The sequence below is a fragment of the Pseudocercospora fijiensis genome (assembly GCF_000340215.1).
Source record: "Pseudocercospora fijiensis CIRAD86 unplaced genomic scaffold MYCFIscaffold_8, whole genome shotgun sequence".
NCBI classification, from domain to species: domain Eukaryota; kingdom Fungi; phylum Ascomycota; class Dothideomycetes; order Mycosphaerellales; family Mycosphaerellaceae; genus Pseudocercospora; species Pseudocercospora fijiensis.
In genome coordinates, this window is record NW_006921539.1 from 2,782,643 (window position 1) to 2,803,412 (window position 20,770).

Here is a 20,770-nt window from a genome sequence, read left to right on the forward strand (position 1 = left end):
TCCGCTAGCACCCTACCCTATAGCTCTTAGCTATCGCCCTTCGACCTAATTACGTATATAAGCTTATCTCCGTCCCTAAGCCTACTAAGTTCTTTAAGGTTAGCGGTACTTACGAAAACTATCCTTCTAAGGAGTCTGCTCGTCTTAGATAAGATATAGTTAAGCTCGCAGCTAGCGAGGGTGCTAGTTACCTACGTATTAAGGTCTGCCTTATATCTAAGGATAAGACTAGCTACTCTACTATTGTCGAAGGTATATATTAGCCCGAGGTCTTTGCGAACTAGGTTGAGAAGCTTAAGGCTCGTAGCCTAGTCCTACTAACTAAGATCGGCAAGCTTACTAATAAGCACCTTACCGACGACGACCTCGACTATATGTTCGATAGTTAGCCTAATAGTAAGAGGCGTAAAGCGGAGTAGATCCTCAACCCTCTAAAGGAGTGCGAGGTCTCTATTTAGATGCTATATCTGCTATATAGTAATCTAAAGACTAAGAGCAACCGTATGTTAATTAACCTAGGCTACTCTCGCGTTATTAACGGCACTAAGGTTAAGGGCTACGAGAACTTAATAGTCTCTTAGGTTGCTAAAGCGTACCGCAATCTAACCGCCCTCCTAGCCTCTAACTCCTTCGTACTATTCGCTTTCTCTACGGCTATCTTAGTCGAAGGCCTCGGCTATATCTCCGACGCTCTAGTTAGTAGGATTCCTTAGTTAAGTTACGTTGTTTAGAACGAAGTTGAATAGATCCTCTAGCTTAATAACGAGGGACTAAAGGAATATCTATACGATTAGGAGAAAGCTACGACAGAAAAGGCTATTAACCTCCTCGTTAATTAAGCTTTCTACGAGGGATAGTACTTCGGTACTAACAGCTTTAACGCGTACGGAGGAGATTTCGAGAGCCGACTAGCAGATAAGGTTATTGCTAGTAAGGATTACGGCGCGTTAAAGCAATAGTAAGTCTATATAGTGTTGCTTAGGAAGTTGTTTTTATATAATTATAGTATCTAGGATTAATGCTATCCCGGGGGTGTTATTGCGGAGTTCTAAGAATAGCCTTAGCTAAGAACGCTAAGGATGCATACATGTTTGTTTTAAGCGCGCAATGTAAAGCGTGTCTAGTTAGATACGAAGAAAGGGAGGGATATTAGCTAGTAACCGGCCCTACACCTATAGGCTAGTTTTAAGCCTATATAAGAGGCCTCCTTCTGCATTGTAGATAGATTATCAACCTCGTACAGTACATTGTTTATATTACACTTCTATAATGCCTATGTTGCAGGGCTCTAGTTATTAGCCTAAGCGACAGTCTCGTTATCCTATCTTGCTAAACATAGCTGCCTATATTGCTATAGGTTATGTTACCCTCGGTAGCCTGTACTATTGCTACAAGTAGTAGTAGTAGTGTTAGTTTCCGTCCTTTATTAGATAAGGCTAAGCTAGCTAAAGCTAGCCTCGACGCCGGGAAGCTAGCAACATTATATATAGACACCGTACTAAAAAGTTCTTAACAGATTCTATATCGCGTTAAGAGAAGCTATAGAACGGACATCGTTTTATAGGGGTTAGTATAGTAAACGCACGAGTTTGTCTATATCGGAAGGCGGCTAGAAAGGCTTAGCGGATAGGATAGAAAAGGAGGCTATAAGCCTACCTTTCTTAAGACGCTATATACTAACTAGTACTACCGAATAACCGAGTAAACACTATCGCGAGCGCCCGCTAATATATCTATTCTATAATTAATACTCCTCGAACTATAGCTACTACTATAGGCTAAGGGCACTAATATCTAAGAGCGCTACTTCCTAAACGCCTTTATCTTTAAGCTAGAATCTATATACTAAGACATCTAGCGAGCGTACCGTAGGGAGAGAGCCGAGTACCTTATAGTAACATTAGTTCTTAAGAGGTTCCTCGAGCGTATCTAGGAAGAGGCGATAAGGAGGTACGGAAAGGAGAGCATCTATATATACCTACGCAACCTTAGCTTTACTATAGGGAAGTAGAAGGGATAGTATAAAGGAGACGAAGACCCGTTAGAATCTAACTAGATAACGATATTCGAGGACTTTATAAAAGCAAAAATAAAGAGACTAGATAGTAGTATACTAATAGTAAGGATAGCCCTCTTTACGAATGCTACTATAAACCTACTAGGTAGGCGGGAGGCGTATAATTAGGACGAATAGCACGTATAGGCCTACGCGATAGTACAACTATTAGGTAAGCAAGGCTACTATTTAATAATCTACGACTATAACGCTAGTAACGAACCGATCGGACTAAAGCCGGTAGAGACCTTCCTACTATATATATAATAGGTATTCCTTAAGGCCCTAAAGGAGAAACGTAAAGTGCGCGCTATCTACTTCGGAGATACGTACGATAACGGCAAGCTAGTATATAATATCTAGCGCAAGTCCGGGACTTTCTACTTAGGTAAGTGCCTTATAGATACGCTGTTTTAGATATATAGGATAGCCTACGCAAAAGACACGCCCTAGGGAGACCTTAAGAACCTAAGATAGTTTAGCTTCTAGAAAATCGAGGGTATAGATAGATACCTTCGAAAGACTAGGAAGTAATATAGACAATAAGCGGAAGGGTAGAGAGCGAGGGACTTAACGTTTATTTATTTACTTAATCTTATTAGTTCGAGCTAGACAGGCGTTACTAGCTAGTATAAAAGAGTAAAAAGCACAAAAACATAGTCTATATTTGGCGTTAGAATAGTATTTACTTTAGGAGCGGTAGCATTAGTGCATAGTTTCTATAGATAGTTAGAGCCTAGTATAGCGTTCAATAAGTGGATAGCTAGCGGCCGTGAGCCGCACTCGGATTAGCCGAGGAACGGGCTAAAAATGGAATTAATAATAATAATAAATGCTTGTGCGCCTTTGAATGCTGTCTGCCTGCCCGCTCTATGCTAAACACCAGAAAATGTGAATGAAGTGAACGCCGAAGAATGCTGTACTCTGAATGGAATGCATAAAACCCAGTGACGCAGTAGTGTACCTCGTATGCGGGTGGGATTGCTAAGGAGAACGCGAGACCACCCCGGAAGTATGAAGCCAGGACGTCGAGCCTCCATACAGTCGCTGTCACTCAGTCTTGGTGTTTTCTGATTCCACCCTCTCTCCAGGAGCTGGAACTTGTGAGTCGAATCCTCTCAGTAGCGTAGCGACGTAGCGGTGAAATGCAGTGTGGTGCACTACCGCAATAGCTCCCTCGCGGCCCAAGACAGTCACCGCGTCGTTCCAGACTCGATCGGAAAGCGGTCCAGAAGAGACACAGAGCTCGCGGGCCACGGTATACGCAGCCTTATCTGCTTCGGCGAAGCTGTGCGAATAAAGGCCAGCGTACAGCGAGTCCAGCTCGTTCTGTGTGAGTCCTCTCTGCATGGCTAGCCGTCCGTGACTGTAAGTCTGGTAGGCAGATCTCTCATTGGTAGCGACGACGAGGGCAATGATTTCTCTCGTGCGTGGGTTCAGGCCAGGTAGCTCGCGCAGGGCGTCAGAGAGCTCCAAGAAGGACCTTCCAATCTTCGGATTGTGGAGGAAGATGGCAAATTGTCCTACCATGGCTCCAGTCGAAGGTAATCGGAAAGTGTTGTTCGCCGCGTTGAGACGTCGATCCACATGGTCCGAGAATGCCTGGTAGAGGGCACTAGTCTCTGCGTTGTGCTTGCCCGTCAGCGTGGAAGGATGCATCAAGCCGATGCGGTTCATCTTGACAGTCGAGTAAAGGTGAGTGGTAATGCGTTGTGGTGGTGGTGGTGGTGACAAATGCAATGGTCGGGTGAGATATCAGGCACAGCAGCCCCAATTCCCGCGTATATACTTGAGCGCCGTCCTAGACGATCAGCCTCGTGGTTGTCTAGAAGAGTGTAGTCATGTCGGGATACTTAGGCCGAGAGTCTGATGCTGTAATCGAGCGGGTGGCGTTTGAAGCGAGGCATAGTGTTGATGACCTACCGTCAGTCGCGTAGCTTCCAGTCTCGACATGGGACGCGGACGGGCGAGATTTGTACGGAGGATTACATATCGTGCACAAGCGTGTAGGTAGAATACCCATGTCTACCATCACGTCAGAGGGGCCGGCAAAAGCAACAGCACATGTAGATCTGAAAGGAGAGCGGACGCATGGCAGCGGTATCGGATTCGGATCCATCTCAGCATATTTGGTCAAGAGCTGAAGTTCAAGCATTTGCTACTGTAGTTGGAAGAGAAGCAGGTACGCGGAGAGACGGCGGCGCGGGAGCGTCGGGGTTGCGAGGTGCGACATCCATCCGCAAGCATATGATGCTATTGCTCTCATCCAATCAGCGGTGAGTGAATGAATGTTGAGGCCGCTCCCATAATCCTATTCTACCACAAGGCCCGAGAACTCGGAACTCCATCGCTTACGCACTCCTGAAACGTCATCCATCGTTGGTGATCACACTGCAGGATAGGCTCAGGTACAAGATCTCGGTGTTGCGAGAGTGCCGCTCTCCAAAGTGCGCTCCGGTTCTCGCTCGACTTGACTTGTTGATGCTAGTTCCTATCCTGACAGCAGAACAGCGCCTAATGATCACCTCTGGAGTCTGGAATGACAACCAGGGCTAGGCTCAAGATCCAATGTATGAAGCGGCACGAGGATGAACAAAGCCGAGCGATGCCGGTACACACAGCACTGTGAGAGACGGGTACAGTCTTGCGTATGCACCGTGGGCTGGCAAGCGAGACCAAAAGAGATGTCATATCCGTAGAGGAAGCCGGAAGCGCTCCACGCATGTACACCGGACACACAGCCCAGAGAGTAGACATGCTGGGGTTTGGAATCAGTTCCCGAGGCGGCAAGGTAATGACAGTTGCCTGGTTCAATGAGCGACAAAGAAAGGTGCGGAACGGGCCAGCAAATACACCTTCGAGCTTGGACATAGATATCGTTACGGAGACACGCCGGTGTAAAATGAGATTTCGAAAAGACGTCGACTACTTGCTATGTTGCCTTTTTAGAAGTCCAAGGCTGGTGTTTGCGTCGCAGTCCTCGGGCTACTGAGTCCACACATCAGCTTAGCGAAAGAGCTTGGGATTTGAGTCAGCATCAGCAGCAGCAGGAAAGAGCAAGAACAACACGAAAGTCCTGAATGTCGATATCAGCCTTGATTGGGCGGCTGTTAATGTTTGCTGCCAGCCCTGTAATAAGCCCATGTGACAAGTGATGCAAGAGGAGCGGGAAACAATCTCTGTTAATCTTGGAGCAGCAGCTTCCTTCGTGTCAATTACAATATTAAGCTGACGGTCTATCGTTTTTACTATGCATCGTTCCATGTCTTCGTCATTCGTTCCGTGTGCCTTCATTCCTGTCTCTCGTGCTGCCGATTGCATATGCAAGACATTTCTTCTAAGTGCAGATCTCATTCCCGTCCTCATCGATCGAACATGTCGGCTCAGTGCTACAGTACTGCTTGCCATTGACATCAATGAAGCATTGTCGCTTCTGCATCGCCGCCTCCACGTCCCGCCTGAGCACACAGACTTCGTTCCCATCCTTGTCAGTGCTGCATGTGGGCACTGTGTTGCAGACACTCTCACCGCTCTCGGTGATCCTGCACTGACGTTTTTGGTTTGAGGTAGCCGACTCGCGTTTCAACACGCAAATCTTGTTGCCATCCTCATCAATGGAGCACGTCGGCTCGGTGCTGCAGAATTGCTTTCCTTCTTTGTCGATCCAGCACTGTCGCTTTTCCAAAGCAGCATCTGTGTCACGCTTGAGGACGCAGGACTCGGAGCCATCGTCATTCGTGTAGCATCGGGGCTCTGTATTGCATATTGGCTGGCCCTTTTCGTCGACCATACATTGGCGTTTTTGATTTGAAGAGCTCTCGTCTCGCTTCGATACACAGTAGATAGTGCCGTCCTCGTTCGTGGTACAAGTTGGGTTGTCGATACAAGTCTGGACACCGTCCTCGATGTAGCATTGTCGCTTGATTATGTCTTCCGCTTCTCGCTTGCTCACACAAGTCGTCACTCCGTCCTCGTTTGTGCTGCACGTGGGGTTGTTTATGCAAGTCTGAACGCCATCCTTGTCGATGAAGCATTGTCTTCTTTGCAGAGGAGCGGCGATGGCAGTGGCCGCTAGAGCTGCAGCAATGAAAGTGAGCCTCATCTTGATAGGTGAAGGAGACGGAGTTCGGTTCGAGTGCAAGGCTGGGAAAGAAAGGGTTCTTGAGAAGGTTGGGACGGGGTAAAGCTCTTGGGTGTAGATGGAGGTTGATGCCTCAGACCAGAGCAGGAACGAGAATCTTATAAGCTGTTCTTTGACTTACCCTCGTGCCTAGTTTCCTCTTCACTTCTATTCTAGAATGTCCCGTATCCAGCTCGAAGTGTCCACAGTGGGTTGGTGCTCCACTGCTCCGAGTGAATACCTGCATCATAGCCACAACGCTTCCCCGATTTACGATCTCTTTGGGATGCGCAGTCATGCTAACGTTCGGAGAAATGGTCTTGGCTACGCCAGTGAGACGCTAGTGGCCAATGGTGAGTGGCGTACTTGCAGTGCTACTAAGAATATCGCCAAGTGACGCTCGCAACTCGTGCAACCAGCCACGCCAGTACAGAGGCACCGTGACATTCGATGGGACCTTCGGTGGACCGACACAGCATTAGCTACACAGCCATCGTGATGATGCCTCGTGATTCGGCACAAGCAGGAGCAAGCGTCCAGAGAACGTGCCGACTGTCTTGCGCGTGATATTCTTGCGATATTGGATGCTACCCTCCTTCTCTGACAGCTCTACACGTGGCTGGAAATCTGCTGCTGCTCGTGCTGGCGACCATGATGATAATAAGTGAGGCGATCCGTCAGCGACGTTGTTTGCTGCTCGGCCTTTGCAGCTTTTCTGGTCATCCGGGAGAGTCTATCTAGCCTAAACCAAGGCCCGTTGAAGATTTGCACATCGGCGCCTGACCAGTCCGTTCCGCACTCGATGGACCTGAGACGAGCGAAAGAGAGAAGGAAGAGTGTGGTAGTAGTGCTTATGGGCTGTAAGTTGCCAAGGTAATGGCAATGCCGGCAGTTGTGTGGCCGTGAGCCAGGATGTTGACGCGAGAGCGGATCTCCGAGTTTATTCACTCACCTCGCACTGGCTCGCAGGAGGGCACAGTCCGCTATTGGATGCGGCGCCTTCCTCAGCAGCCAAGAATCGGGCACTCCGGACTGAGACCTTGCGCGAGCAAGCTTGTACCACCGCATCTCCGCCAAACCACCAAGCAACGGCATATATTGCATACGAGGCACACAGCTGGCAAGAGACGGGTATGAATTGGCCATGGGAAGTGGCCTTCACTGGTAAAGATACATTATCGCTCGCTTGCTCTCCATGTTGCAGCTCTGCATCATCTTACATCACGCATAACGGTCTGCGTATCATTCAATGTACTCGTCTCAAGACAAGTGCTTTTATTCGTACTTGATATGCGCACAAACAATGAGTGAACACACCGTCTTGACTCGCGTACTTTGGTCGCAGCCTCCACTTGGAGCCACAAGCGGATCTATACCAGCATTCTCCTTTCGTCGATTCCCGGGATCTCGATCCCGAAATGTTCGCATCCCGAAATGTTCGGATCCCGAAATGTTCGAATCGCGAAACTTTGGTCTTTTCTTTTTAAAATAGGATAGGGTGCAAAAGCTAAGATAGAAGATTATAGGGTTAAAGGGCATCTCGACGAATTTACCTACTATCTTATTACGTATAAGCTAGCTTATTACTAGATATCTGTTATATTAGCTTAGCTAATCTAATCTAAGGGCTTCTATAATCTATAGATTACTAGATTATAGGCTAGCTAGTCTAGTAGTCCTTACGCTAGCTTAGAAACTAGCTTAGAGACTAGCTTAGAAACTAGCTTAGAAACTAGCTTAGGGGCTAGCTTAGTAAAGTTACTACCTAAAAAACTAAATGTTAGGACTAAAGAGGTTACACGTAATTGGTATATAACTAGGCTCGAGTAAAGCTAGGGTCTTAATGCTTTAGGCAGGGGCCGTAGGGCTTGGCGCTTAGCGTTAGGCTAACTAGCCTACCTTCCTCCCTCTTCTCTTAGATCTCTATCGAATACTACCTGTACCTACTACTACCCTATCTACCTGCTAACAGACCCTTCTTATATAGTATTCGATCCACCCTTTAAAGGTAGTAGCTAGATAGTTCTTATTTCAAGCTTTTAGTAGTATAGCTACGAACAAGACTAATCTAACTATATTGCGCCCGAAGAACGGGACCTATACGTACTATTCTATCGAAACAACCGTACCAATTATTAAGCAAGGCCTTCTATACGGCCTATTATACTAAGTTAAATATACTAGACCGATATCTACTAATTCCGCTATATCCGCATCTTAGGGGCTAATAATACATTATTAGTGCTACCCCTTATTACAATAGCCGGCTTATTACGAAACAACAGTCGCGGCGCCGCTAGCAGCGCTAGCAACGATAATGCTAGTAGTATAGTGCCTGCTAAAGTGCCTACTAAAGTGCCTACTAGAGCACCTGCCAAAGTGCCTCCTACTAAAGAGCCTACTACTAGGCCTGCCGAAGAACCTGTAATTCTAGGTAACGACCTAGAGTTGCCTATTAACGACATTCTTAGCAATATTATTAACCGTCGATATAGCTAACTAGCTTTTAGCCCTTAACTATTAGGGAGACTTTAAGAAGCTACTTAAAACAGGCTTACTGCCCTACGTTAAGAACAATAGCTAAAGGATAACCTCCTCGAGCTCCGTCGCCTTTAGGAAGCCCCGATAGTAAAACTAATAGCGGGACCTTCTTTACTACCTATCTAAAAGAAGGATACTAAACTTAAGGACTATACCGTATTTAACGGATCTAGTCGAAAGCAGTATAACGACTACATTCGTAACTGTAAACTCAACTAGCGTAACGCACTAAGAGCGCTACTAGACGACTATTCCTTAGTCGTATACGCTATGTAGTACATCAATAGCGACCTAAAGCGTATATAGGATAACTATTTCGATTCCCTCGATAATTAAACCGCTATTTAGTAGCAAACCTATAAAACTATTATACTAGATACCCTTAGAAACCCTATACTAAGGCAATAATATACTTAGGACCTGTATCTTCGAGCTAAATAAAAGACCGATTAATCGGCTCGTTTATTCGAGGCCTACTTAAAAACCCTTAAAGACGACCTTCCGCCTAAGACTAATTCTATATAGATCTCTAAGATACGCCTAAAACTTAGGTAGGAACTTATCCTCGAATTGGACCGTCGCCGCGTATTCGAACAAGCTAACCTAATACGTATTTAATTTATAGTCGAAGTAGAAATAGCCGAACGAGCTGTCTAGCTCTAATAACGACTAGAATTAAGGATCCGACTAGCTAGTACTAACCGTAGTAACCGTAGTAGCCGCGGAGGAAATCAAGGTTCCTACTATAATAACAATACTAACAATAGGAATAGTAATAATAACCGTAGAAGAGGCCGTAGCCGCCGGCTATATAGAGGAGGCCGCGACAGGGGCCGTAGAAGGGGCTCGTATCCCTATAACGCTAACCGCTCGACTAATAATAGCAGCAACAATAGCTACGGCAACAATCTCCCGACCGGATTAAAGTGCTTTAATTGTAATAGCACTAGTTATCTACTAGGCCAATGCGACAAACCTAAGGACTAGGCCCGAATTGACCGTGCTTCCGCTAAGTATAGGAAACACCTTTTAGCCGCTAATACTACCCTAGTCGGCTCTTTTAATTAGTCGAAAAAAGAGTAAGCGCCGCACTAACTGTTAGCCTTATACGGCGTAAGACTATCGATATTGTGCTAGCTATAATACGCTCCTGCCTTATATAAGATACGAAGGGTACTACCTATTAAACTAAGGTTATACTAGATCTAGGAAATTCAGTTAGTGCCCTTATTAGCTATCGCCTAGCTAAGCAATTAGACCTTCGACAACTGCCGAAGACTAACCTACTAACCCTTGCTTAGTTTAATAACGCTCGGCACTTGACCTATAAGGCCTACTATATTCCTATAGCTCTAAAGGACGACCTCGGAAACTACCTCCGTTTAGGCCTTTATACATTAAGGATTACGTTCCGCGGTAGTGAATTAGTTCGAATTGTACGTAATAGCATAATTTAGGGTTCATTTGCCGACTTCCGAGCAACTAATTATACACTACTCTACCTAATCCTTTGCCTAAAGGCCTAAAGCCAAACCGCTGATTTTTATCGTAGATTCCGCTATCAAAATACGATCTCGCTATACTAACGATAACTAGCAAACCTAATACAAGGAGGTTGTAGCCCTACTAATTGCGAGTCTAACGATCCAAAAATCTCGTGTATGCGACGTATGCGCGCTAAGTTACACCAATTTAGCCGAGCCTACTTCTATAGCTGTCCGCCTATCTAGAGTTAGGCGAGACTAGCAATTCATGTTTCCTAATAATAATTCTCGAATTTGTAAAGCAATAGTATTATTAAAATAGCGGATATCCTTAATTACTGAATTATCTAGGAACCGTCTCTATAAAGTGCTATACTACGGGTAATAGTTGTTATGGTATTCGAGCTAATATACATGTGCTAGTAGGTAGATAGGCGAGCCTGCACCCGCCTAGAACAGTTTGTCGTTAGGCGCTTCGCTAGAATAAGATCTCGAATAGCGCTAAACCTAATATAGTATAGTATAGAAATAGAAGTTACGAGCAGTATATATACGAATTCAACTACGAAGCGCCTAAATAGAGGTAGCTCGGAAATGAGCGCCTGCTAGACTTTACTACCTACGCAGTAGATATAGACAGCCTCCTATCCGATATTGTTATTAGTAACCCTGTTCTTAAGTACTACGCTATAGCTATAGACCTAGGCCTCTAGAAGTAGCGATTTAGAATCGCTAGGAAAGAGGACATTAAATATATTAATGTTAGCGAGTGCCCTAACGATATTAGGGTCCTGTTTATTAGCAACCTAATACTAGCCTCCGCCTTAGCTAATCCGACTACCGATTTGCTCGGTAGTAATAACGATAAACCTGTACCCCCTAATAATCCTAATTAGCTTGCTCGTATACTAGAGCCTATCCGAGAGACCTACATTAATGTGTTTAAATACCACCTAGCATCGACATTGCCTATATTTAAGGAGACGGATTATAAGATTAATATTATAGAGGGCAAGGAGGTTCCTTTTAGCCCCCTCTACAACCTTAGTAAGCGAGAGCTTACTATGTTGCGTAAGTACCTAGAGGAAAACCTAGCTAATAGTCGAATTCGGTATAGTAACAGCCCTACTAGTGTACCCATCCTGTTCGTACTAAAGAAGGATAGTAGCCTACGCCTATGTGTCGACTATCGTAGGCTTAACGCTGTTACTATTAAAGACCGCTATCTACTCCCTCTTATTAATAAGACCCTCGATCGCCTTTCCGGGGCTTACTACTATACTACACTAGACATTAAGGATGCGTACTATCGTATCCGTATTCGTAAGGGTAACGAATAGAAAACAGCCTTCCGTACTCGCTATAGCTATTTCGAATACTTAGTTATACTATTTAGCCTAGCTAATGCCCCTGCAACATTCTAGTCCTATATTAATCGAGCCCTTTTAGGCCTATTAGACTATCTCTATATAGTTTACCTAGATAATATCCTAGTTTATATACATTTACCTAATATTGTAGAATACTAGGCCGTAGTGCGCAAGGTCCTCGACCGCCTACGAGCCTATAGACTATATTACAAACCTTCTAAATGCACCTTTGCTACTAAGGAGGTATCCTTCCTTAGCTTCCTCGTATTAACTAAGGGTGTTAAGGCTGATCCTAATCGGATCAAAACTATTACTAAATAGCCTATTCCTACGTTAATTAAGGAACTGTAGTCGTTCCTCGGCTTCGCTAATTTCTACCGTCGCTTTATTAAGGGCTATTTACGGCATATAATGCCCCTAACTAAGCTCACTAAAACTAAGGCCAACCTAATTAGAGAGTTCAAATAGACTAACAGAGCATAAGCCGCTTTTAACGGCCTAAAGTAACGCTTTACTAATGTCCCCTTATTGTACTATTTCGTGCTAAGCAAGCAGATCCGAATTGAGACTAACGCTTTATAGTTCGCTATATCGGCTATTATATTATAGCAATTAGATAATAACTATTACTAGCACCCGATTGCCTTCTTTTTACGAAAGATAATTAATATAGAACGTCGATATAAGACCTACGAGCAAGAGCTCTTAGCAATCGTAGAAGCCTTTAAGCATTAGCGCTACTATCTTAATAGTGCTTAGTATACAATTTAGGTCTATATAGACTATAATAACCTACGTAGTATTACTAAGGTTACAAGGGTTATAGGTCGACAGGCTAGATAGGCCGTCTACCTCGCCGGGTTTGATTTTAATATGTTATATCGGCTAGGCGTAAGTAACCCTACTAATAGCCTATCGAGGCGACCTAATTACGATAGCGAGACTTAGTACATCAATTTATTGTTTCTAACCCTATAGTATAAGATTGCTATAGCCTGTGTTGTTAATAAGTAAGCGTAGGATAAGCGGACTTCCGGACCCCGCGGCGGCAACAAATACTATAGCGGAGTTGTCGTTCTTTTAGTATACGTTAAGAAGGACGTAGATCGCTCGAGCTATAATAACTCGATTAAGGACATTGCTATCTATAGTAATAGTCTATATAGCGATAGTACTGTAGAAGAGGTTGCAGTAGTTCCGGCTGCTAGTACTGTTAGATGCATACAATACGTACCTCGTTTAATAGCGAGGGTGCTATTAAATAACCTTGCAAATAGGGATAGTTAATCGTTTATAGATGAGCTATTGCGTGCTCAGTAGAGGGACGCCTTTGCTATTAACCGTATTAATAGGCTTATAAGTAGGCGAACGACTCGATCTAGTAAGAGTAATTAGTCGATCGACGACAAAGGTTACTTAAAGTTTAAGGGCAGATACTATGTCCCCGCTAAACAATCGATTAGACAAGAGCTTTTAAAGAGGCACTATAATAGTAAGCTCGCTAGTTACTATAGTATAGAGAGGTCGTACGAGTTACTATCGCGTATATACTACTAGCTAAATAGTAAGCGGCATATAAAGGAGTATATATAGACCTGTGCAGTATACTAGCGAGTTAAAGCACTAAAGCACTTACTATTTAGCGAGTTGTCTTTACTCCCTGTTCTAAAGAAGCCTTTTATAGAGCTTACAATAGACTTTATTATAGGTCTTCCCCCTACTAAGCGAAAAGGAAGTAAAGACGTCTTTAACGCTATATTGGTCGTTATAGACCGATTTACTAAGGGTGCTCGCTACATTCCTGCTCGCAAGGATTGGACTGCTATTAATATAGTAGAGGCGCTATAGACTAATATCTTCTATACCTATTAGGGAACCCCTAAGGGGATCGTATCCGATCGTAGATCGATACTAATATCTTACTATTGGAGCGAGATTTGCTTGCAGCTGAGACTGGGGCATCGGCTATTAACAGCCTTCTATCTATAGACTAACGGTTAAACAGAGAGGCAGAATGCTACCCTATAGTAGTACCTACGTAGTTACATTAATAAGAACCCCGAGGACTAGGTCAACCTCCTATAACTAGCTGAATTCGTGTACAATAATAGTATCCACTTATCTACTAAGGTCTCCCCTTATTTTGCTATAATAGGCTAGAACGCTGCCTTACTACAAGACCTATTTACCTCGCTCGAGGCCGAGCGTAAGGAAAGGGAAGCGCGTCAAGTACCCGAAACACTAGCGGCTATTAAGAGGGTTTAGAAGATGCGAGAAATCTATACTAAGATAGCCGAGAAGTTAACAAAGGCTTAAGAGTACTAAAAGACCTACTACGATAAGTACTATACGCCGATAACCTTTAAATAAGGCGATATAGTTATGCTAAGTACTAAGAACCTCCGTATCCGCAAGCACCTATTACCTAACGGCAAAACAAGGCCTAAGCTCGTACTAAGATACATTAGCCTATTCCGCATTCGAGAAGTTAAGGGCTCCTCCGTATAGGCCTATTAGTTGTAGCTTCCTCCCTATTATACTATCTATAACACCTTCTATATATCCCTCCTTAAGCTATATTACCTACGCGAGGGGGATAAAGCACCTACTAAATACGAAGACATACTAGCGGATAGGGAAGAGCTATAGTCTATAGAACGTATCCTGTAGCACCGGACTAGGAAAGGCAAGAAGGAGTACCTATTAAGATAGCAAGGCTATTTACCTAAATAGGACTTATAGGAAGCTAAAGGTTCCTTTAAGGACATAACCGAGTTGTTGGATAAGTATTAGACTAGCGTAAAGAACAAGAAGAAGGCTAAAAGCTTATAATATTACTATTAAGGCCTAGGATTAATGCTACCCCCGGGGTGCTATTAGCTAACTAATTAGAGGCAAGCAATTGTTAGCAATAAGAGACAATAAGACTATACTACTATAGTAAACGCGCACCGAGTGTTAATAAGCGCGCTACGACGCGTTAATTAGTTACTGCTCTTTTAAAGACTCTACCTCTTGTTCCTTTATCCTACCGAGGCCTCGAGGCCTAGGCAATCGACGAGAATGCGCGCGCGCGCGTACGAATAACGGTGTGTTAGAAGATAGCTAGCGCGGCTATGTTAGTAACAGTGTTGCGGAGTATGTTACTATTTAAGAAAGGAAGGATACCGCTATATTAGTAACAGTGTTGCCGAGTTGTTGTTAGTCGAAGAAGGAAATTAAAAGCAAGGTAAAGTTAGCGCTAAGACGACTAGCGCCGCTATTATCGATATTACTTGCTATTATTACTACGCCTATAGACACAACCTTACCTATACTACGAGCCTAAGGCACCTTAATCAAACTTTAATTAAAACTTTAAGGCTAAGTTAAAACTTTAAGCCGCCTAAAAGATTAAGCGACTAATAGACTAACTAAGGGCAAAACTATAGAGCTAAGCTAGCTAGGGTCGATCTTACGGACAATAGGTTACTCCTCGATCTTTCTAACCCTTTAAGCGAGGCGAACCTTAACTACTATACTTACAATAGCCTTTACCTATAGAAACTAGACGAGCTATGTTTTTTCTAAAAAGTAAATAATAGCCCTCGTAACAATAAGAACAAACCCTCGGAAGCGGACAACCCTCGGAAGCGGATATTGCTAGGTCTTTTAAGAGTAGACGCAAAGAACTCGGTACGACATTACTTAGAACGGAGGCAGTGCTGCAATACCTCGTACGTCTACCTATTATAGCAGGGAAGACGCGCTCGTATTATAATTAGTCGAAGGACTTCAATTCTTATAGATATATATTACTTCCTAGTTTATTGTATATAGAGATAGCGTAGTTAGAGTTGTACATTGTATTGTTTAGAGGTAAGGTTTGATATAGTTATATAATTAGGTAGTTAAGTGTTTAATTTAGCGCGGACTAAGAAGGTTGCTAGACCTACTAAGTTAGTAGCGATAGAGGTTGAGAATAGAACATAGACCGGCTACGAGGGCGCGGCCTTTGGAAGGGAAGCGTATATTAGGACCAAAGAGGTTACACGTAATTGGCATATAACTAGGCTCGAGTGAAGCTAGGGTCTTAATGCCTCAGGTAGGGCTTAGCGCTTAGCGTTAGGCCAACTAGCCTGCCTTCCTCCCTCTCCTCTTAGATCTCTATCGAATACTACCTATACCTACCACTACCCTATCTACCTGCTAACAGACCCTTCTTACACTAAAAACTAAATATATTCGACTTATAGTTAAATAGAAACTTAGTATAGCGAGTAGGAAGGGTACTAACCCGTTTAGTATTTACTTCTTCCTATTATCCCTTAAAGCTTCCTAGATACTTTATTCCTACTAATAGTAGACTACTAGGCCTGTTTAAGATTAAGATACTTATACTAAATGTCTAGGACTAGCAAATTAGTAGACTACGTAGTAGTTTAGTCTAGTTTAGTTTAGTTTGCTAAGCCGAAATTCTAGTTTAGTTTAGTTTAGTTTAGTTTACTAAGAGACTATAGGAGTAGTAGGTTCGAGCTATAGAATTTATCGGTTTCTAAGAAGTATAAGAATATATACGTAACTTAAAGCAAGCCCTTTATAAGACTAGTACTAATAGAATTTTTAAAGACTTTAATTCCGTACGCCTAATAAAGTATTTTATACTATATATATATATATACCTAGAGAGTATTTAGAGCGCGCTATATAGCGGTATATTTTGTATATAGAAACGCTTATAGACTTCTCTATAATTGTAACGCGCTTCGCGTAGATAGCTATAGGGTTAATAGCTAAAATCGTATTAGTATAGTTTAAAAGGAGGTAGAAGAGAAATATATATTTAAAGATACAAACTAGATAGGCTTCTATAGCCTCCTAAAGGACGGAGATTATAGAGTATTAAAAGCGGTAGTCGATTATAGTACCTTAGGTAATTTTACGAATAAGTCGATTAAAAGGAGCTCTAGGAATAAGGAGTTTAGTATCCTTCTAATACTTTTAAATCTTACGAAGGGCTACGGCTAAAGAAGGATTAGTAAAAAGAAGCAAAAATGCCGGCTACGCTACTAGCTACGCTACCGGCTATAGATAAAACTTACTTCCTAGACGCTATCGATACTTACTACGATTATTACTACTAGTAGTAGAAGCCTAAGCGCTAGTCGTTATCTTACGCGGAGCCTTACTCGTAACGCCCTTTAAAGTACTAGGCTAGTTGCTTTATAAGTATAATAAAGAGAATAAAGCCTAGAAAGCGGAATAAGTAAAGCTAGCGCTAAGGCGCGCTAACTACCGGCTATTACCGATTATTAATATTACCTAGTATTACTATTATTACTAAAACCTTACTACTAGTAGCGACCCTTGCTACTACTAACCTTACGTGCCTACGTACCCTACTAGCGTTCCGCTAAGGCATACCGCCGCTATATTAGGCCTTACGTAATATAAATAGTTCTTATTACTAAGGGAATAGGATAAGACCTCGAGAGACTAATAACTAAGCGTAAAGGGATTACTATAACTCTCTATACCTAGTTATAGCTAGGTACGCGTATCGCTATTAGTTAAGGCTACTACGTTATAATAGTATTAATATACCCTTACTACGGGATTAATAGTAATAGCTTAGTTAGAAGAGTAGTTGTGTAATAGGCATTAAAGAAAGGTTTAATAATAAGACTAATAGTAACGTAATTAGCTAGTTAAGCGTTCGATTTAGTACGTAAGAAGCGCGGCTAATTAGACTACTAACCTAGCGAGGGGATAATAAGAATAGCTATAAGGGCGTAGCGTTTAGAAGGGAAGCCTGTATTAGAGAGTATATAAAAGGTATATAACTAGCTAAGTAAAGCTAGGGTCTTAATGCCTTAGGTAGGGCTTAGGGCTTAGCGCTAGACTAACTAACTAACCTTCCTCTCCCTCCTTTATAGACCTTATCGAATACTATACGCTTTGAACTATACTATCTGCCTGCTTACCTAACCTGTATTGTGTGTTAATATTCTTATTAAAGGAAGTAATTAGTATTGGTTACTCGTTACTAGTGTTGAAGCAGTATGTGGAAGTTTAGGTACTAGTAGCAAAAGCAGTTTCCTCTATAGTTATTATACCTACTTCTAATTACGAGTAATTAGGGACTTGTATAGTACTATCTAGTATACGGTCTAAGGATATATATAGTAAGTGTGATAAGCTAGAATACTACTAATCTAATAGGAAATTACTAGGCAATATGGGAAGTTGTAAAGTAAAGCAGAGGATAGATAGCTTGGTGTGTAAAGTAAACTAGTCTATATAGTAATTACTATAGTAGCTTTAAGCTTTAGGGAAATTGTGTATAGTATCCCTATAAAATCCTAAGGAAGCTACTCTACTCTAATTAGATAAGGACTATAGAACGGCCCGCTAGTATATACTTAGATTGCAATCTAGCAATCTAAGCTAAGCTGTAGTAGTTAGCTTATAACTTAAAGCTAATCTAATCTAGTACCTTAGGAGACAATCTAAGCTAGGCTAATCTAAAGGTTCTAGTAAGCTAATCTGATCTAGACCCCCTGGCTTAGCTTAGATTGCTTATAGACTGCACTAAGGACACTAGCTTGGCAGAAAATGGCCGGATTGGCTTGGCTTGAAGCTGGCTACACTGGGCTCAAGACGTTGTAGGCCTAGGATAATCGCGCGTATAGGGACCTCCATCTCGACAGTGAGTCGACACACCAATGCTTGCAAGCCCTAACGCGGACTGCGGCGGACAGGAGAATCTCCCGCGACCGGTCACCGAGGAAGCAAAACATCCATACCATAGCCACGAGTATAAGTGTGGCTTCATGACCGCAGCCTGGTGCGTCCGAGCAGTGAGCTTCGTGCCCTTTTGATCCATTCCATCATGCCCTCGAAAGGTCTGGTTTATGCATTCTTGGCCCTGGTAGCCACAGCTTCAGCGGCCACTCTCGAAAAACGGTCTGTGACATGTCTTACCGTCGGCTCAACAGCTACAGCCAGGTGGACGAACGCGGCAGGTCAGACCTGTACCTGGACTGGGACTGTCGGAAGCAACTTTGGCACTAACTCGGTCAACGGCGGAGAGTGAGTACGGATGCGTCAGTCTTGATCAGTCATTAACGCAAAGACACTTTAGCTACGGCTGCAATGGGCGATGTGGCGCTGGATGCTCTGGAACAGCGGTCGGTAACGCATACACGCAAGACTGCTTCTCCCATGACATTTGCTCGTGGTTCAATAACGCAAGCGGTGGTTCAAGGTAAACAGTGTTGCCGAAGCATGCAGAGCCCCCATTTCTATGCTAAAGTTGCCGTGCAGTGATCCGAATTGCGGCAAAGCATACGATGCAGCAGTCGATGACACCCTTACGGGCGCAGCTAGAGGATGTGGGCAGAAAAACCCGTCTAATGCTGCACGGGCTCCAAATGGACTTCCTTCGTGTTCATAAGGAAACGCTGGATAGAGTCCGAGCAAGACATGAAGTGTACGAAATGCTCACTTCTTTCCAGCTTCAGAAAGACCCAAGTACGTCAAGGGCATGGCGATCTGTGCTGGATGGATATCGCAGCTCCTGAGCCTTTGTACCAGAATGCAGAACAGATCAAGAGACAAGAAGTGTGGAAATTTGAATCCCGATGCAGTGCCTTCTGAGATTTTTGATCTGGGAGACGGGCACCCGCTATATCGATATGTCACACACTGTAGACATGGGCCCAGAAGCTCCGACATTCGCCCTCAGCTCTTTGATGTCGGACACGAGCAGTCTCTCGTTCCAAGCTTGCCTTTAGCGCAAAAAGGTCCAGAAACCGAAGAAAGCTTGTGAGTGAAGCAGTATCTTTGTGCACTGACTTTGACAGAATGATCTCATATGTTAAAGTCTTCCTCTCATGCAAAGCAGCAAACTTACTATGGACCATATAAGCAGAGAACTTCACGCAACGTTTCATTCAATTTCAAAAGCAAAACGCGACCTGTCAGCAGACCGAGCAAAATGTCAATTTTCGCCGGCGTCAAACTGCCAGCTGAACCTGACTTCGACATCGATCCTTGGCTGCAACTCATCAAAGACAGACTGATCCCTGCTCTCGCTACACCAGAGCAGCACGGCTCGGAGTACGAACGTATTCTTGCCGAAGTCAACGACTTTCTCTACGACTGTAATGAGTATGAGCCCGAACTGGTTGAAGAGTGCCAGGAAATCACGGCCTGTCTGTTTCAAATTCTTGATTACGGAGATCACATACCCGCTAATTACGTCCAAGAGGCTTCCCGTTTGTTGGAGAAGCATGAAGTGGAGCACCGTGACATGGTAGAAAGGCAGCAGGAACAAGATGAAGAAGAGGAGCAAGAGGATGAGAGCAATGAAGACATCGAGCTGGCTACACCTGTCATCGATGATAAAGGGGAGTGGTGCTATCCCCCAGCTACTGATGCTATCTGGGGAGACTCAGGCCGTCTCCGTGGCCTAGCGTTGAGAAAAAGCAAGAAAGGCAAATGGGTACCAGTTGTCGATCAGAACTACAAGAACGAGCAGAGAAACGCCTTCAAGCAAGGTCACGACCACCTTGCTATCACGCCCGGCGATGTCTTTTTCTACCAAATGCAGGCCTTCTTCCACGGCGGGCACGGCGAAACCCAGTCGAATTTCGCCTTCCACGAGCAGAAATCCATGGTCGGCGTCGACGGAGTCTACTCGCTCATCATGTCCAACAGTGCGGATTTCTGGACGTTCAACGAGGACGAGGGTTCTGTCATCTGGTACAGTCCTGAATACAAGAAACACAAAGCTAACGGCCAACCACTCGATGTCTCAGTAACCCGGGCCGTAGCACTTGGCAAGACCCTTGATAAGAAGGGAGTGATCCGCATCTTTCGAGCCTATGGCTGCAGTGAGCATTTTCCGGATTCTGAGAACAGCAAGAAGTACAACGGCTTGCTTCGATATGAAGGTCTTTACTGCATCAGTGAGAAGAGAGAGCAGACTAGGCAGATCCCGTTGAATTTATCAACAAACGGACAAGGGCCTCAAATTCGACAAGTTGACCACAAGTACTATCAATACCGCTTAGAGCGAATGCCTGATGCAATGAACAAGAATGTCTCCTTCGACCAAGTCAAGCAACACCCAACGCAAGAGGAGTTGAGAGACTTCAGAAAGGCCCGGAAGCGCGAGTTTCTGCAGAAATAGAGAGCTTGACTAGAGTTACATCAT

General features: G+C 43.9%; 5 protein-coding genes across 5 annotated transcripts; 3 read left to right on the forward strand and 2 right to left on the reverse strand.

Annotated features, from left to right (window-relative positions):
* Positions 1-3,106: 3,106 nt before the first annotated feature.
* Positions 3,107-3,733, reverse strand: MYCFIDRAFT_81064 (uncharacterized protein; the record flags this gene model as incomplete). Its single annotated transcript, XM_007932065.1, has 1 exon — positions 3,107-3,733. One exon carries the CDS (start codon positions 3,731-3,733, stop codon positions 3,107-3,109), a length of 627 nt encoding a protein of 208 aa, XP_007930256.1.
* A 28-nt stretch (positions 3,734-3,761) lies between these two features.
* On the forward strand, positions 3,762-5,204 carry MYCFIDRAFT_178167 (uncharacterized protein; the record flags this gene model as incomplete). The annotated part of the gene is made up of 14 exons (XM_007932066.1): positions 3,762-3,873; positions 3,914-3,947; positions 3,986-4,031; positions 4,067-4,091; positions 4,127-4,188; positions 4,224-4,272; positions 4,301-4,336; positions 4,383-4,503; positions 4,545-4,588; positions 4,613-4,626; positions 4,655-4,713; positions 4,739-4,976; positions 5,006-5,026; positions 5,067-5,204. 14 exons carry the CDS (start codon positions 3,762-3,764, stop codon positions 5,202-5,204), a joined length of 999 nt encoding a protein of 332 aa, XP_007930257.1.
* Positions 5,205-5,232: 28 nt separating this feature from the next.
* MYCFIDRAFT_212258 (uncharacterized protein) lies at positions 5,233-6,222 on the reverse strand. Its single transcript, XM_007932067.1, has one exon. It carries the CDS (start codon positions 6,156-6,158, stop codon positions 5,394-5,396), a length of 765 nt encoding a protein of 254 aa, XP_007930258.1. The 5' UTR covers positions 6,159-6,222; the 3' UTR covers positions 5,233-5,393.
* A 12,209-nt stretch (positions 6,223-18,431) lies between these two features.
* Positions 18,432-19,186, forward strand: MYCFIDRAFT_51832 (uncharacterized protein). The gene is made up of 3 exons (XM_007931539.1): positions 18,432-18,642; positions 18,695-18,817; positions 18,877-19,186. Exons 1-3 carry the CDS (start codon positions 18,443-18,445, stop codon positions 19,004-19,006), a joined length of 453 nt encoding a protein of 150 aa, XP_007929730.1. The 5' UTR covers positions 18,432-18,442; the 3' UTR covers positions 19,007-19,186.
* A 363-nt stretch (positions 19,187-19,549) lies between these two features.
* Positions 19,550-20,746, forward strand: MYCFIDRAFT_199298 (uncharacterized protein; the record flags this gene model as incomplete). The annotated part of the gene is made up of 1 exon (XM_007932068.1): positions 19,550-20,746. The coding sequence occupies one exon, from the start codon at positions 19,550-19,552 to the stop codon at positions 20,744-20,746; it is 1,197 nt and encodes a 398-aa protein (XP_007930259.1).
* Between the last annotated feature and the right edge of the window lie 24 nt (positions 20,747-20,770).

What these genes read in the sequence shown, in the direction of transcription:
- MYCFIDRAFT_51832 (XM_007931539.1), top strand. Translation starts at nt 18,443, where the DNA reads ATGCCCTCGAAAGGTCTGGTTTATGCATTCTTGGCCCTGGTAGCCACA. An exon ending in AACTCGGTCAACGGCGGAGA is followed by an intron (nt 18,643 to 18,694) that starts GTGAGTACGGAT and finishes AAGACACTTTAG; the next exon opens with CTACGGCTGCAATGGGCGAT. An exon ending in AACGCAAGCGGTGGTTCAAG is followed by an intron (nt 18,818 to 18,876) that starts GTAAACAGTGTT and finishes GTTGCCGTGCAG; the next exon opens with TGATCCGAATTGCGGCAAAG.
- MYCFIDRAFT_212258 (XM_007932067.1), bottom strand. Translation starts at nt 6,158, where the DNA reads ATGAGGCTCACTTTCATTGCTGCAGCTCTAGCGGCCACTGCCATCGCC.